General features: G+C 50.6%; 1 protein-coding gene across 1 annotated transcript; it reads right to left on the reverse strand.

Annotated features, from left to right (window-relative positions):
• Window positions 1–561: 561 nt before the first annotated feature.
• On the reverse strand, window positions 562–14,832 carry PRELP (proline and arginine rich end leucine rich repeat protein). Its single transcript, XM_007111029.3, has 3 exons — window positions 14,667–14,832; window positions 5,741–6,726; window positions 562–3,203 (listed from the first exon to the last, which is right to left on the reverse strand). The coding sequence occupies exons 2-3, from the start codon at window positions 6,708–6,710 to the stop codon at window positions 3,028–3,030; spliced, it is 1,146 nt and encodes a 381-aa protein (XP_007111091.1). The 5' UTR covers window positions 6,711–6,726; window positions 14,667–14,832; the 3' UTR covers window positions 562–3,027.
• Window positions 14,833–18,101: the final 3,269 nt, after the last annotated feature.

Here is an 18,101-nt window from a genome sequence, read left to right on the forward strand (position 1 = left end):
TTCTGGAACAAACCTTCCACCTGAAGAGAGATTCCAGGGTACCCTGTTTTTGCCCTTCTGTGAACATCTGCATAGCGTGTAGACCATTCCAGATGATGTGGCTGGCCCTTTGCTCACTGCCCTTGATACACCTCTGCCACTGTTTTATGTATCTTACACTACCTGTCCTCAACTAGTCTGTTAGCTTTTCCTGGTCAGGCATGGTGTGTGTTTTGTGTCTTTCAGTACTGAGCATTTGGGAGACCTCAACAATTTGGTATCTGTGGGTTAAAAAGAACTTGGAGATTCGGGCTTCAAATGTAGCTGTCAGATTTCTTGTCTGACTTTAGGGATTATTTTTGTAACAATTGTGAGTTTTGGGGGAAATTCACCAAAAAAACTTTTGGAATCATTTTCCTAGAGCTTCTTAAGGATAGGATCCTTTCTCCACCAGTCTTCTCAGAGCAAGGAAGGTGGGAGGCAGGGGAGAGGGGTGGCAAAGTGACCTTAAGGTACTATTCTCATCTGTTTACATTGTCAAGTTCAAGCAGGGTATTTTTCATATCACTTTATTTTCTCTGCTGTGAAGCGTGCTGGAATGTCAAAGTTGTTGCACAAAGTTAATATGGTCTTCAAGAAAGAATAGATATATGTACAGAGTGCACATACATACGCACCTACTACACACCTGTATGTGCATATGTCAGCAGCACTGAGAGAATTAACTTGTATATGGAGGAGGGGGCTTCCTTAAGCCCGAGGGAAAACAGCACATAGCATGTGGGAGGGTGGTGCTGTAAAGCCAATTTAATTTCCTCTGGTTTACAGATACAGGGAGCAATGGAGGAAGCAGAAATATTCTAGATGCGGCAATAGGATGATGGTGATTTTGTTGCTGCTGAAACAAAACACTTCAGGTTGGCAGGAGCTGGGGAATGACCCCTCCTCCCCGGGGAGCCCCAGGAGCTGTGCTCCCCTGAGGGCCTCATCAGAGGGGCTGGGGGCGCAAGGTGGGAATAAGGTGCAGAAGGGGCTTATCCAGGCCACAGCACCAGGTTGCTTACAGACACAGTAATATCTTGACTCTAAGCAGGATCCTCGAAGAAACCAGCTGCAGCCTCGAAGAATGAAGCAGTTGTATGCGAGCATGGGGGATGGAGGCTGTAATGAAACGGGCCCATTTTCTGTAAATTAGCAAAAGGAAAAAATAAGAGTATAATGGGAATTTCTTGAAGTTAGGGACCTAGCTTAATCCAATTTCTTAAACATCTCTGGAACTTTTTTCAGCCTAACTTGGGAGTGGGCACTGTATCCTACTCATTTCTAGGACGTATGCCCCCACCCCCACCAACATATACTCAGAGGCTGTAGAGGGGCAGCATCCCCTAGAAGGAGTTAAGGGGAAGATGAAGTTGAGTCAGCCCTGTGGAACCCAGGCTTCCCTTAGAGGCCTGTCACGCTGCTCACCTGGGCCAGAGAGGGTGGGGTGGGAACTCTGGGGGAAGGACAGTCCATACAGGGAATAAATTATTGCAAGGGAAAGGGATAATATTTAGGACTCGTCCTGCATTAGAACATGGTCTAAAGGATGGAGCTGCATACAGGAACATGAGCGCCAGAGGGTCCTTGGAGGGGTATCTTATCCACCTCCTTGGTGTACCACGTGAAAGCTGAGAGCAGAGGGGGCCCATAAGGTAAGAGAGCAGATCGGAACAAACTGTATCCTCAACTGGTTTCCTGAAGGTTCCCACTTGTGTTCACTCATGATGGGAATCAGATCCCCCACCTTGGGGCCTCTGTACCTTTGTGCCCTTTAGACCCCAGAGGAGAGAGAGAGACCATGCACATCGCCCATGGCTCTCCAAGTTGGAACCTGAGGCCAACTCCTTGATCTTGGAAAATCACACCGGAGAGATGAGCAGGGACACGGGAGCCAGCTGTAGCCAGCACCAGCCACCAGGTGTCACTGCTGTGTCTGTCTTAGAAGGGGAGGCCAATCTGCGCAAGTGGAAGAGGCTTCTGGGAGATTTCCAGGTGCTCCACCCCTTCTTGAGCAGTTTCTCAGGAACTGCTTCCCGGGAGTGGAAGGAATTGGGCCACATCCTCACTGATAGAGAACAGATGGCGGGGCGGGGTTGGTGGCTCTGTACGCTCTACTGCAGATGCTGTGTTCCCCAGAGCATCAGGCCTCTTATCCAGCGTGGCCACGGGGGCAGCAGGATCCATCTGCACCCACACGGGGCCCATCCTGGGTCTCTGACTCCCACCCCTCTCCCACCAGCTGATTCCTAGTTTTCTGAGCCATTCTTCTCCTGGAATGCTCCTCCCTGCTCTCACTCTTGGAACAGAGAGGACCAGCCAGGAGGCTGTGTGCTGAGGAGGGCCCCATCTCATCCCTGTGAAGAGACACCCGGATGCAGGCCCTTGTGTGAATCTCTGACCCTCTGCCCTCCCCCAGCCGTTCCCTTGCACTTCCTTTCCGGAGAACACGGGCTGGCACAGAGCTGGTGCACTGTCTGGTGCCAGTGAATGGGGTGGTGGAGCAGCAGTTTTTGAAGATGGGATCCTCGGCCAGGGAGACACGGGTTTCTCAGCCTCTTTGGGCCAGAGCTGCCCACCATGGAGGAGTTTCCAGCAGGACTTCCCAAACCTCACCTCTAGGCTGCCCCTGACCGTCTTCTGCTTGCTTTGGCCAGGACAAGATCCAGATGTCAGTTCATAGCCCAGACTTACCCAGGAGTGATGAGGGCAGGAGGAGAGAGAAGAGAATATGAAGTCCTTAGACACACCTCTGTGCTTCTGGGGCCAGAAGTTTGGATGTGCGGTGGGTGTCTTTGAGCTGGGTGGACCAAATCAAGCCTTTGGAAGTCTTGCTCTAGAAGCTGCAGGGGCAGCAGAGTACATGGCTTGTCCTTGCATCAGGAGGGTGGGATAAGAAAGGCAAAGCTGAGAGCAAAAAAAGAAGACAGAGAAAACAAATGGTGGACACAGGCAGCTGGGCCACTGCATTCAAGTGTGGCCAGAGGAGCTCCAGGGGCAGAGTAAGGCCTAGATGACCACAGATTGCAGCAGGCGGAAGCACATCATGAGGTCCAGTGGGATGGGCGGCTTCAGGTAGTTTCCATCCAGCCGCAGGTAGCGGAGGTGTGGCACATTCTCCAGATCCGAGGAGAAGTCGTGGAAGGCAACTAGATTGTTGGGGCAAATCTGGGTCCCATTGATTTCTATGGAGAAAAAGGGGAGAAGTCAGCAGGAGAGATGGGCAGGGGGTCAGGCCTGACAGGGCTGGAGGCAAAGACAGAGAGGAAGAAGAGGGTAGACAGGGACAGGGACTCCAGAGTTTTCCTCTCTGGAACTGGCTGACCAGTTCTTGGGAACGTGTGACCATGAATGAGTCGACCCTAACCTCCAGGCTCCGTTTACCCATTTGTGAAATAAATTAAGTTGGAATTGATCAACAATTGTTATTGAAAATTTACTCAGAAGAGTCATAGAGGAAGTAAACTTTCAGCTGAACCTTCAAAGACAGGATTACAGCAGGTAGAGACCTGGGGATGGTGTTCTGAGGCTGTGACCTATTTGGATGATATCGTGGAGGCCAAAAAGCTCACGGCAGAGTTTGGGACCAGTAAATAGTACAATGTGATATACTAGGAAGACTAAGCTGAAGAGGTAAGTTGTGGCCACCAGTTATGGTAGGCTTTCAAATATTTCACTAAGGATGGGGTCTTTGATTTCTAGTCTGAGGAATGGCACTGAGCAGGACTGTTGTTATGAGACGGATGGTGGGATATATGAACCATAGTGTCCTGGAGTGTTCAACCTGGAAGGGTCCTATGATCGGGTTTATACTATAGAAAGATGAAACTGGCTACAGTGTGGAGAAACAATAGGGGGAAGCAAGATCTGAAGCCAGTAGGTGGATGGGTTACTCTGGAGGTTTTCCTGTGAACAGGATGTGAGGCATGAAGATGAGCAGAAGATGGTTTCATTAACTGAAACAGGGGTGACAGGAAGAGGAAGGGGGGCCTGGGAAGGGCATGGGGCCCTACGACAGGATGAATCTGTTGATTCTGAAGTTGATTACCGATTCTGGGGAAAGTAAGCTGGAAAGGTAAGTTATGGCCAAATTGTGGTAGGCTTTCAAATGGAAAATGAGTTTCCATTTTCTCCTTCACCTCTTATTAGATGACATGAGATATGTCATCTTCTAAATGGAGCTTTTTATTCTCCCTAAGCCTTGCTCCTTTTATCTTCTGTGGGCTGTTTATCTTCTGTTCTGTGGTTGTGCTTCGTCTCCTTCTTCCTCTTCCTCGTCTTCCCTCTCTCCCCTTTCTTCTCTCTTCAACATTGGAGCAGCAGAAAGAGCCCTGACATAGATGGATTGTCTTCCTATGACCTTTGTGACTTTGGACTTTACCACCCTGATGCTCAGTTCTCAAATCTGTGAAATGGTGAGAGTGGGTGTGATCTTTCTGTCTTCAACCTCAGAAGGCTGGATGATACACTCCCCCAGCCCCCCACCCCCTGCAGCCTGTTCTTCCACAGTGTGGTAGAAACTTGTCAGCCATGTCTTAATCAAGGTATCCTTTCTGTCTAGATTTGTGGCCTATACAGCCTCCTGGGGGTAATGTGTTCCATTAGTTTGCTACCTGCAGGGTAAAATTAGACAGTAGTTTTCCCTTTTCCCGAATTTGCTTCTTCCAAGATTTAAAGAAGCCTTCCCCGACCTTTGTGTAATTATCTCAGATGAGTGAATAAGCCTGTTCTCCCACCTGCTTGTTTCACTATTACAGAAATTCAAAAATCCCCCTCTCATCCTTTGGCTTGAAAACTAAGGACTCCTAATATTATTTTAGGAGTGCTTCTCTTTCCTCCTGGTGTCCTTTATCTGCATAGCTGCTGCATTCCTTGTGTGAATGTAGCCTGATTTTGTCCACGGACCAGGTAATATTCTCTCTTTCGTTTTCAAACTGTTCTGCGGATGCTCTACTCAGACCTGACGTTTTTGGTTGAAGTAAAACTGTGACTTCGAGCCTCTTTTCTGGCCTGCAATTTTTTATCCCAAGCCCGGGACCCTGTAAATGTAGTGTAGGCAAATTCTGCCTTAAGTGTACTATCTTATATGACTAAATCTTCCAGCCTTCCAGATAGATTCAGAAAGCACCTGCATACGGACATGTTCTTCTGGCCCCACATTTTTACCAGTTGTATACTCTGAGTATATAGTTGCCTCTCTGTGTATGCTTTTTACAGACTCTTTAAAACCTAGGCTTAGGCTTGGGAAGAAGCCTCTTTCCTCATAGCTGCCAGTTTCTGCAGTGGACAGGCCCAGGGCATTTCAGAGTCAACATTTAAATGTCACCATTCTGCTTTTAGGAGAATGTCCAGGGCTATATTCCATGTCTACCTTATCTATAGATCTGGAGGGCAAAGGAGCTGGGGCTGATGGGAAGGGGTGGAGGGAGAAAAGCTAGTACCCTCCAAGCATGGTATTCTGGGCACTTTATCCATATTAAACTATTAAATCTTCATGTCAACTTTGTGCCATTCTCATTTTACAAATGAGGAAACTTCCCAGAGGGGTCAGATATCCTTTTAAGGTCACACAGATAGTAAGTGGAAAGACCAAGGTTTGAAGACCAGGACCACATTGGGTGCTTTTTGCACCCCCCCACCATGAGGCTCATGAGAAAGTGTTGAGGCAGAAGAGACTCCAGCTTCCCTCCCAGTGGCTGCACCCAGCCCCGCCCCCACTCACTCTCGATGCTGTTGTTGTTGAGGTACAGGTGCTCTAGCTTGTTGTTGATGTCAGGCACATTGCTGATCTTGTTGTGCGACAGGTGGAGCACAAGTAGGTTGGAGATGTTAAAGGAGTTCTTGGGGAGGCCCCTGTCTGAGAGCTTGTTGTAGTTGAGGCGAATGAAGGCCAGGTTGGGGAAGCCCTTGAAGTATCCGCTGGGGATGGTCTCGATTTTGTTGCTGTCCAGGTAGAGCTGGTGAATGGCCACGGGGATCTTGGGTGGCATCTTTCTCAAGATGTTGTGGGCCAGGTTGAGCTGCATGAGGTTTTTAAGGCCCTGGAAGGTGTCGGGCTTGAAGACGCCGTCGCTCAGCCTGTTGTGTTGGAGATCCAGGAGCAGCAGTTTCTCCAGCTTGCTGAAGACGCCGGGTGGGATTCTGGAGATATGGTTCTGGCTTAGCCTCAGCTGCTCCAAGTTCTGGGGCAGAGCCGAGGGCACCTCTTCAAGGTGGTTCTTCTCCATGTAGAGGAACACCAGGCTGGGTAGTTTCTCTAGCACTTTCTGGTCCACCTTGCGAATTCGGTTGTTGTCCAGGTTGATCCACCTCAGGCCCGTGGCGTTCTTGAAGGACTCCACTGGGAGCTCAGTTATGAAGTTGTTCTGGAGATAGAGGTAATGGATGCGGGGTGGGATGAGAGGGACCGTTCGAAGATTGCGGCTGTCACAGTAGAGGGCAGAGGGGAAATCAGGAGGGCAATAGCACTCCCGGGGACAGTCAGGAAAGATAGATGGAGGGCCCGGTGGGAGGGGAGGAGGCAGGTCTGTAGGCTCCGATGGCTCATGGGGCTGAGGAAAGCTGGGTGTGGGCCTGAGTCTGGGTCTGGGCCGGGGCCTTGGTCTGGGTCTTGGTCGTCTTGTTGGCTGGTCTTGGGCCTCTGAGGCCAAGATGAGGAGAAGTGGGAGAAGCCAGCAGAAGAATGACCTCATGATTCAGGTGACGCCCCTGTGGGGAGGAATACAGGAAGTGATCAGCCTGCTGGACCTCAGTAATGAGAGGACATGTCTTTGCAGCTAGAGTTGGTCAGGATGGGCTCCAGGGGCAGCTGTGGGAGGGACCTGTGGAAGCATCTCCTTGTTTGCCTGTATCCGGCAGGTGAGCAAGTAGCAAGGGCTGGAGGGTCTGGATCCCTCTCCCAGAGGCCTAGCCACTGAATGTATTAAGCCTGCTCTGGAGAGTGTGAGCCATCCTGGCAGAAAGCACACTGGGCTGTGAATCAGGAGTCCCGGGGTTTCCTGGAGAAGACCCTTAACCTCTGTAGCCCTCGGTCTCCCCATCTGCATCATGAGAAAACCATCCCCCTCCACTTATACTCCCCTTATAGGAGGGATGTTAGAATATGTGAGCCATAGCGTCCTGGGGTGTTACATCTGCAGGGTCCTTACGGATCCCGTAACTCGGTGGTTTTCAAACTGTGCCGCCATTTCTGTGGAGTCCTCCTGAGAGAGGGAGACCAAGGGGATGGCCCTGGGGTACCCCCATCCCACCCCTGTGCCAACCTGAGCAGCTCTGTGTTTTTTTAATCTGTTATGTATCTGTATATACATAACAGATTAAAAAACAGCTAAAGCATTCATTTGAAAAAAAAGTTGCATTGCTAAAAGTGTTTTGAAATCCACAAATCAAGTCCAGACTTGACTATTTATAAACATTGAGTACCGGAGGAAAGAAGTAGCTTGTGAAGGCCAGGAAGCTATGTAACAGCAGACCCAGGACAAAACCCCAGGTCTCCATGGGCTCACAGAGCTCTTGGGAAGGAAATGCTGCAGATACCCTTGCGTCTGCCCTTGATCGCCCCTCACCCCCGGCGCTCAGCTCAGAGAATGCTGGTCTTTGCCAGCAGGATACACACCAAGAGTTTCTCCCCAGATGTGGAGGCTCCTGGGGAAATAAACAAGGAAGGAACTGAAAGCTATGGGGAATACAACAAACTAGTGAATATAACAGAAAGGAAGCAGACTCATAGGTATATAGAACAAACTAGTGGTTACTGGTGGGGAGAGAGAAGCAGGAAGGGGCAATACAGAGGTAGGGGATTAAGAGGTATAAACTACTATATATAAAATAAACTAGGATATATTGTACAACACGCAGAATACAGCCAATATTTTATAATAACTATAAATGGAGTAGAACCTTTAAAAATTGTGCATCACTGTATTGTACACCTGTAACTTATATAATATTGTACATCAACTATACTTCAATTAAAAAAAAAGCTGGGGGGGTCATTTCTTCTGACCTGGTATTGCTGCTTTCCATATCCATTGGAGTTGGTGGGATTGAGGTGGGATATAAAGAAGAACTTCCTGCCTCAGAGACATAGTGGAATAGGTTGCTAAAGGATGTTTTCGGGTTGCCCTTCCCCTTGGTCCCGATGACACCTCAGACAGGGCCATGTAGTTTGAGTTGAATTAAGCTGGGGAAATTGCAGTAGACCCAAGTCTGTTAATGGAACTTGGCTTCTCCCATAGACTTGCTCCCCTGGCCCGGCTGGGTTACCTGTACTTTCCCCTCCCAGGGCCATCATCCCTGTGACAGCCCCTCTGGTCTCCCTCCAGGCTCTCTGTTTCCACATTGCTTCCAATGGCCCTCCTTGCTGCTGCTTCACAGTTGTGGTGGTCTGTCCCTCTCCTTCCTGGGGTCTGGGACACATTGGAGATGCAGGTTTCTTGGGGTGCCCTGCAAGAGAGTGGGCTGGAGCGTATCCCCAGCTGCATCTGGACCCTGTGAAGCCTCTCTTCCAGGCTTCCCCTCTCTTTCCTTGGAGCCCACATCTTTCCTTGTGTGACCCAGTGCCGGCTTCCTGCTGGCTTTGCTCAAAGGAAGACGATAGGAGCCCCTCACCAGCTACTTAGTCCTGAGTCTGATGCTTGGGAGGAGCTGAATGCGACAAGAAACAGGAAAGAGGGCAGAGCCCCCCCCGGACACCCAGCCTGCACACTCTCACACACACCACTCCTCTCCCCGAACCACACCCATAAGCAAATGCACGCTCCCCTGTCGTCTGTGTGCACGAGTGAGTCCTCATAGAGGATACTGAGTATGGGAAGGAAGTCGAGGAAGAAGGAAGGGAGACAGATGAGGAGGGAGGAGGGAGGAGACTGCCCTGCAGCTTCTGTTGCTTCTTCACCTCCCTCTGAGGTGGTCTCTTCCCAGGCAGACCTCTCCAAGGGGTCCCGGAGTACCATGTCCCCTGGGCCTCCCATCACAAAGGACCTTGCAGTTAGATTCTTGTCTTTATCTCCAGTTGAGGATGTAACAGCCTTGGGGATACACCAAAAGGGCTGAGAAGAAAAGACATTCATTGTAAAACTAAACTTGAGTCTTGTTGCTGGACCCCACACCACTTGTAACTGGTGAACCATGAATTAATATGTTACCAGTCCTGTAATTTTCTTGAAAATAGCACAACCGTATTGCACATAGATTTTAAACAGGTGGTTACAACATTAGTGTACTAAAATCAAACATTTTTAAGAGCCCCAATTTTTGTGACCTTGAATTTTTTTGCTTTGGCGTTTTTTATTTCCTGATCGCCCGGAAGCCTGACAATGAGCAAGAGATCTCTCGTGGTGCGAGAAGCCCTGCCCTGGGGAGGCTTCCCAGGCTGCCTGGGCCCTCTTTCCCTTCGTTGCCTTCGTCACCAAGAGCATCTACCTGGTACTGGGCCCCGAGGGAAGCAAGTAAAGCTCGTCCAGAGTGGAAGCCTGCTCCGTGAGGCACTGTAACTCAGGCAGCTGGCCCTCACTCAGGGGTGTTTCTTGGTGGTTCAGGGCCTGGGCAGCACTTGGCCTCATTGTCAGGGGTGACAGAATCACAGGTTAGTCACAGCTCCACCTGGCAGGCCTGCCTCGCACCTCTTCCATCCGCGTGAACACAGGACTTCCTCATCCCCACCTCCTATGCCAGACCTTTTGGGAACTTCTCTTATCTTCCCATGGGTCCTCTGACCCTTCTACACTCTAGACCTCTGGGGCTGGCCGAGCTCCTCTCAGAGCTGAGAGGAGGTTCCCAAGGAGAAGCTCCTGGGCTTGTTCCGTGGAGAAACTGGATCTGTTCAATTACCCTTTTCTTAGCCCTGTGGCTGAACCATTCTGTGTGTGTGTGTGTGTGTGTGTGTGTTTTCACATGCGCACACACTTCCTTCTTTAGGAAATAGTACTCATTTCTAAGGCTTTTCTCGTCAGGCAGTGCCCCGTCCTGCAGGAGCCTGGGCAGCCCCCAGAGTCTAAGTCTCCAAACCAGAATTTGTGACAGACTGGAGGTCCTTGGACTCCAAGGGGAGCCATAGTCTTCCTCACAAAGCACAGAGTCACACCTTCTTATGTTCCTGTCTTCTAGAACCTTCTGTCCACTCATAACAGTGCCTTAGGCTGGGTCGTAAGTGTGCGTGAGTTTTAAATTTCATACGCCTTTGCAAGCATGCCTCCCAGCTTTCTGCCTGGCTGTGCTCACTGCTTGTTCAATGAACGCATGTGGACCACTTAGACCCACTGACCTCCTCCTGCAGCCTGTTCACCAGCATCGGTTCTCAAAAAGCTGCTTGTTTGTGGGGGTAAAGCAATTGCTTTGACCGACCCAAAATTCACTCTCTCACTTAAGAACATTTTCTGTTTTTCTTTTTAATAAATTTATTTATTTATCTTTTGGCTGCGTTGGGTCCTCATTGCTGCTCGCAGGCTTTCTCTAGTTGTGGTGAGTGGAGGCTGCTCTTCGTTGCGGTGCACAGGCTTCTCATTGCGGTGGCTTCTCTTGTTGTGGAGCACAGGCTCTAGGCACGCGGGCTTCAGTAGTTGTGGCGCATGGGCTCAGTAGTTGTGGCTTGCGGGCTCTAGAGCGCAGGCTCAGTAGTTGTGGCGCGTGGGCTTAGTTGCTCCGTGGCATGTGGGATCTTCCCGGACCAGGGCTCGAACCCGTGTCCCCTGCACTGGCAGGTGGATTCTTAACCACTGTGCCACCAGGGAAGCCCTAAGAACATTTTCTAAGAGAGTTTTAAATTCAAATTTTAGTTCCAAGTATTAGAGATTTGGGCTTGAATCCTGGCTCTGACCCTCTTCCTCAAGCCCCAGGCTCCTCAACTGTGTGAGGATCAAATGAGATCACACACATTAAGACACGTTGTAGAGCATAAAATCTCTACAGATGGCAGTGGTTTTGTTTATTCATTTATTTGTTTATAAAAGAGCACATTCTCTAGAGAGACTCTGATCTATTTATTTATTTTTTTTAGGCCGTGCTGTGTGGCATGTGGGATCTTAGTTCCCCAACCAGGGATTGAGCCCATACCCTCTGCACTGGGAGCACAGAGTCTCAACCTCTGGACCACCAGGGAAGTCCAAGAGACTCTGATTTTTAAAGTGAGATAGCCCTGTCCCTGCTTAGCTCATAAATTCATTCATTGAAGGTTCAAACTCCCAGGACCCTTGCAATGTTTAGCCTCAGGACTGGGGGCAGGCTTGAGGTCCACGTGGGTTTGCCAAGTCATTAGGGCAAGTTTACGGGTAACTGGCTTTGTATGGAGAGAGTCTAGGATTGGGGCTGGGTTGGGAGTGAGGTTGGGTGTGTCTCCCCGGGTTAAAGAAGGATGACTCCACGCTACTTCCTGGTGTTCTTCTTTCTTGTCCGATTTCCCATCTAGCTTGTCACCCCTGAGCCTCCATGGCTTAACACAGCCAGTGACCCTACCGTGGAGGGTGGGGCTGCCCCTGGACACACCCATGGACATTGGGATGACCCTCTTTCTTTGTTCCCTTCCTTCTGTCCTAAACTCAGACTTCTGAAAGCCATCCTGTTCCCTTTATCTCTTCCTGAAGCCCAGAAGAGAGCTGGAAGCTAGGTGAATCGGGTGGTCTCTGATCAGCTGTTAGCAGAGGAGTGAGGCAGGCCCAGCCAGGCTGCCTGAGACTCTTCCAAGGCCTCCAAGTAGGGCTTGTGGGGTCCTGAGGTAAGGAAAGTGTTGACATGGAGGCATGATAAATTCAGCACATCACGGATGCACTGTCCCTTTCCTGGGGAGTGAAATCAGAGTGTGGGCGAGCCTGATTGGGGCAGAGGCAGGGAGCGCATCACGGTGCATATGAGACAGGGGACGTGGGGTCACAGCCCAGTCTACCTCGACCTAGTGACGTGACCCTGTTCTCGCCTCAGTTTCCTTCTCTGTTAAATGGAGATAACGAAGTCTTCCCTAGCCCTATATCTTCCTCATCCAGTTGTTTTCAGAAGTAAGTGTGATAAGCAACTTTAAAATGTGCTGCAAATCAGAAAGTGCTAAAAATCAATATAACACTGTTATGGAGAGACAATCTGTCTCCCCAGTGTCTGCCACCAGGCAAAGTGTAAACACAGTGTTTTTTTTGGCCTCAGGCCACTAGTCCAGAAGAGCAAGTTTTCCATTCCAAGGGCCTGGGGAAGAAACAAGTGTGAGAATGGCTCTAGTCCTCTGACAGCCCATCACCTCACCATATCCTTCTCTCTGCCTCCATGCCCTAACATCTCCAAGCCCTGAAAAAAGCATACAAGAATCTGTCTGATGCACTGGGTGCTTGTAGATGTGGGTCTCAACCCTGCAACTCTTCAGCTGTTTAGCTGGGTACTGTTGAGAAATCTGTTACCTCTACTAAGCTTCAGTTTCCTCATCTGTAAAATGGGCATACTAACACCTTCTTATCAGATTATTTGGAAGATTAAGTGAGGAAATGTGTGAAAAGTGAGTGCTCAGTGAATGTTAAGCTATTATTGACATTATTTCAAAGTAATGGGGTCTCTTTCCCTCCAGCTTGGCCAGAGGACAGCCCTGCCCTCCACCCAAAGGCTGATCTTTGCAGGTAGGCACGTGGATTTCCCCCAACTCTCCTACACAGAGCAATTTCCTCCTCTTTGGGGCCTGTGAGACCACACTTGAGTCTCAGAACCAACAAATTAGAGAGAACACAGATGCCCCCGGCCATTCGGGGAACGTTTACTCTGTCCCTCCAATTCAGTAACCCCCACCCCTAGCCTTTCTGAAGCAGGTGAGGGGATGCTGACCAGGGACGGTGCACTCTCCTGTCCTCAGAAGGCTGTGGAGTCCCACTGTGACCCATGACTTCCCATCCCAACCTGTTGCACCTGGCTTTTCTGCCCCTTCCAGCTTCTCCCACAGGCCCAATAAATAGGGCTGCCGCCCCCTCCCCCAGGGAAGGCGAAGGGGGAGTGTTCAGCCCATCCTCTGTGTGAACCTGTCAGAACAGACAGCTGTTGGGCAGGGGAGGGGGGGATCTAGAAGGGATGTAGAGGAGCCCCACGCATGACCCTGGGGGCCCAGGGCGGGCAGATTAGCAGGTAAGAGGAAACATAAACTCTTTGGAGCTATCTTGGGGGAACTTTCTTTCTGGAATGTTCCCCCACGACATGCCTGTCAGTGCTTACAAGGAGAAGGGAGGGTGAGAGCTCACAGGAGGTCTTCCCTGTTCCCTCAGGTGCTTGCTTCTACTCCGCAAAAGAGGGTGGCCCACTTGGGACACTCTGGAGCTCCTCCAGCAGACAGTCCTCGTCCAGGAAGCCACACAGCCCTTCTGCGCAGCTAACTGCCAGAATCCTGGGCTCTTCAATTCCACACAGGTCTCCTTCAGGCCCCTGGTTCAGGTTCTCAAGCCCTAGCTGACCCTCAAGTCCTAAGACAACAATAGATTCCTGGGTCTTGATCCAGTGGGTCTGGAGCAAGGGGTCCAGACATCTATATTTTTAGTGAGCACCCCTCTCCCCCTCCCCTGGACTCAGGGCATTTGGAAGATCAACCATATTTGGAGACCCTGCTCTAGCCCATGCCCGGCCTGCTCTGGGATAGCACTCTGTGTCATCAAAGAGGAATGAGTTGGGGAGATGGAGAGGGACCACCCTATTCGGAAACAAGCCCCATTCAGTTGACCACTTCAGTTTTCCCCTCCCTGACTGATTAAGGAACTACTGTCTTTTTCCCTCTCCCACAGGGACCCCTTACCAATATGGGATAATTCTGAAGTGGCTTTAAAGAGAAATCTTTTCTAGCTGCCTGCAGAAAAAAGAAATGAATTGCCCCCAGAGCTGGGAATTCGTACCTCCAAAGTCAGAGCTACTAGGAAGACGCTGTGCAGGTTGGAAACCTGCTTTTCTCTCTCCCACTCGATTAAGTTCTAAAGAACGAAGAAATCCTTCCAACTCCTGCTGTTGTTCATCTCCTTCCTACTCCGCCTGGACTCAGGACACATGATTTCTTTTGGCTCTGCCATCTCAGTGGGGAAACACACTTTCTCTTTTCTCTTACAGTCGGGGAGGCGTGTGAGAGGGCAAGAGACAAGATGCAGTGTGTGTGCGCGTGCCTGTGTGTGGCCCTGCCAGTGTCTCATCACTATGTGCTCTAGCCCTGCATATCAGATGCAGAAGAGGGGAGGTGAATGGACAGGATGCCTTCATATTGTGTGTGTATTCGTGGGTGTGCATGTGGAGTGAGAGTGCAGCCTCTGCGTGACACGTGTGTGTGCCTGTGACAGTGTGTGACAAAACGTGAAAGGTGCAGAGAAATGGGTTCTAGAGTAGGGATTCTATGGGAACTTGGTCTGTAGAAATGCTGTGTGCAGCATAACTCTGCGCTACAACAAACATCTGTACCAAGAAAGTTTAGCTTTTGCCACAAGCAAATACATGGGTACAGAATGATGCAGAGAAGGAAGAGGGGGGAGAAGAAATGAGGAAGACTAATTTGAGCTCCTTCGAAAGGAGAAAAATTTGGTGGAAGGAAGGAAAGAAGGAAGGAAGGGAGGAAGGGAGGAGAGGATGCAGACTAGATCAATAAACTAGCTTGCATGGAGCAGGAAGAAACTGGCTGGAGGCAGGAGCCTTCCTCCCCATCTCCAGACTGGACTTACCTGCACCACCTGCCTCTCCTCTCAGCTCTGGGTTTAGTCGGCAAGGCTCCCTCCGTTTCCCCCCCGCCCTTTGGTGGAGCTGTGGCAGCAGAGAGCCAGCTAGAAGTTCTGATCTCCCAGTGGTGTGTGCCTGCTTGTGCTTGCCTGGCTTTTCTTCCACCGGATCCTATTGGGGTGGGGAGGTTAGGTTGGGGGAGGGCCGGGCAAATTGTAAGGAGGGAGGGGAGGAGGGAGGGAGGGAGGGGAGAAGGGAGGGAGGGAGCTTGGGAAAGGAGGAATGACAACAATAGAGTCTTTATTTAGCAGCCAAAACTCCCCAAGACTTCATCCACACACCATGCCCACTAACGGACCTGTTTTTAATAACATTTCCTTCTGCTGCTGCTGCTTCTGGGAGGGAGATTGTTTGACCCGTGTTTGGAAAACAGGCCAAATTAACAGAGGAAAAGGAATGCAAAGCGCCAGACTCTTTCATTCCTCCTCCTAACAATTGCGTTTCTTCGAACGCCCCTCACTCCCCTGCTGTTACATTCTCAAATGTGAGGGGTGTCAGATGTGTCCTCTGAGCAGTGACAATCCTTCCCTGGGTCACCTTGTCTAGGAGGTTGCTGAGGGAATAGAGTCTTGCTGTGTGTGAGTTAGCACAAGAGACAGCCTTGGTTTGGCTGCCAGGATGCTCTGGGGACCAGAGAGGGAAAAGTCTGGCCTGAGATCACACTGCCAGGGTAAGGCAGAATAAAGCTTTTACGTAAGACCTAAAGTCACTGTCCGTGTGAACAACGTCAGTGTCTTCTTTCAGCTTCTCCATGTATATCACACTCAGGAGAGAGTTGAAGGCTGTATGGTCATCACACAAAGTACATGAGGAAACCCAAATGTCCCCTGTCCATGTCATCCCAGAAGACCCAGTCAAGGCAGACCATTACCTCTAACAATTCTCCCCAGTTAAAAAACTGCAACACACTTGTAGCTAAGTGTTAAGTAACAGCCCATCGAAACTTCCTGCCACCTCAGCTGATCACTTAGAAAACTTGATGATGTTTACTTTTTCTATCATCAGGTCCCTGGAGAGCTGCTTCATTGGAAGCATTGGCTGGGAGAGCATTTTGCGATTCACTGGCTTCATATAGCCAGACCCTTAGCCTCCTCCAGAAAGAGGTGGCTCCTCCAGAAAGAGCTCCCCTTCCTGGAGTCTCGGGGACACCAATTGGTGTAGCTTCACCCCAAGGGAGGTATTTATCTCTTTTTGGTGTGTCAAGGACAATATGAGGTGAAGGCTGGGAAAAGTGGTGGGACGTCAAGATACCGGGGTTGCTGCTGCAGTTGCCCACTCCTAGGATGGAGCTGGGAGGCGGAATGTGGGGACAGAAAAGTGCAGGGAAGGTGAGGCAGTGGGGAGGTGACTCTCCAATGTGGTGGATTACAGCTACATTTCCAGAGAGTCAGGAACTGCTCACACTTCCCACCCAGGTTGAAATCCCATCTCGGGGGCTCACTGCTTATTTGATCCGCACGGTAACTGCTGCTTGATTCCAAGCAGTGAGTGCTTAAAGCAAGAGAAGAAAGGGCACGATTGTCTATGATCCTTTCCACAGGGAGGCAGCTCAGGCTCCCCACCTCCCCACTGCCCTGTCTGGAGACTCTGCCAGGAAGGAGAGGTGTGGCCCCGAGCAGTTTGGGCTCAACTGCCCCGTGGTCATCAGGTCCACAGGGGCTGGATCTGGGTCAGACCCTCACCCCTCACAAACTGAGGCTCACAGCCTCGGGCGGCTGGGGGTCCGGGCAAATGCGCGACAGGGAGGGGCTGTGGGAGTCTTGTGGTAGCGTACCCCTCAGCCAGCCTGGGGGTCTGGGTCGCCTGGGGTGAGCGGCTCCTTGTGGGTAGAGGCAGCATCCTGCCCATCATGGTATAACCCGCAGCACCCACCTGAGGCTTGGCACGGCCTGGGTGCTCAGTAGGAGTCTGTTTCATCCATTTAAGAGGGTTGAACAAGGAAATTCTCTGTCGATCTCTTTTTAAAAAATGTTATTATTGTAAAAATATGAAAAGCTAATACCTTCTCTTGATTCAAAATCCAAAAGGTACAAAAGATTGCACCAGGGAAATGTCTTCTCCCCCTGCCTGTTTCCCTGTAACCGTTTCCTTCAGGACACAATCAACATACCAGTTTCTTGCGTGCTGCCAGATTTAACTTAATGCACATACAAGCAATAGGTTCAAGCAACTATGCACTTTTATTTTTACTCAGTAGGATATCTTTTTTTTTTTTTTTTTTTTTGTGGTACGCGGGCCTCACACTGTTGTGGCCTCTCCCGTTGCGGAGCACAGGCTCCGGACGTGCAGGCTCGGCGGCCGTGGCTCACGCGCCCAGCCGCTCCGCGGCACCTGGGATCCCCCCAGACCGGGGCGCGAACCCGGTGCCTCCCCTGCATCGGCAGGCGGACGCGCAACCACTGCGCCACCAGGGAAGCCCTCAGTAGGATATCTTGATGATCACTCCATATTGGTGCATAAGGCTCTCTCTCACTCTCTGCCCCATATTTGTCTGAGCAGCCCCTCCTGATGGACATTTGGGCTTGTTGCCACCTCCTGACCCATTTTTAAGGTAAGCAGTGCTGGGCTTGGAGTCTCACAAACTTGGGTCCAGTTCTGGCTCTGCCTCCTTTCCATGCTAACTAGGTGGCCTTGGGCTACTCATTTGCCCTCTCTGAGCCTCGGTTTTCTCATCTGTGTGTGGCAGGTATCAATTGCAGTCTACTGACTAAGTCGTTAAATTATTTTACAATTTAAACTTTCTTCTATAATTTAACTTAGTTTCTGAATCTGAGCACTCTTGTCACTGGGACAGTGGAAAACTCCACCTCAGTCCTGGGTGTCCCTCCCCTCGGGGTTGTCCAGCTGCTGAGGCAGTTAACGTTTTACCTTCAGTGCTGCAGGACACGCCCTTCACCCTGGGAGGCCCCTCTGGCCTAGCAGCCCTCTGACACTTTCTAAGGCTGTGTACTGAGGACAGAAACCTTCTGCAAAGCTGTCATTTCCTTTCTGGAGACATGCTGGCTCCTGGCACTCTGCCAGGGGCTCAGGCCCCCCCCCAGACCCCACATTCTCCCCTGGCCTGACCCCAACCAGGGACCATTTCTTCTCGGGAAAGAAGCTTCCTTATCCTCTTTACTTCTGGCCAAGACACTGCATGTATTCTCAGAAACCCCCAAGGGCTCTGGTTGTCAACCAAAGGGAGGGGCAAAGATAGGGAGGGGAGAAGTGAACCGTGTCTGCAGCGCCACAGGGAGTGCAGTTGTACTGGAGGACCCTGAAATCCCTTTCTGCCCGTTGGTCATGATCCTGTCCAGAGGTTGTCAATCTGTGGGCCAGCTGAGCAGTCCTGCTACACCATCAGCTGGCATGACCAGACAACACTGATCAGGGGGCTGCTT

The sequence above is a fragment of the Physeter macrocephalus genome, unplaced genomic scaffold, assembly GCF_002837175.3.
Source record: "Physeter macrocephalus isolate SW-GA unplaced genomic scaffold, ASM283717v5 random_983, whole genome shotgun sequence".
NCBI classification, from domain to species: Eukaryota; Metazoa; Chordata; class Mammalia; order Artiodactyla; family Physeteridae; genus Physeter; species Physeter macrocephalus.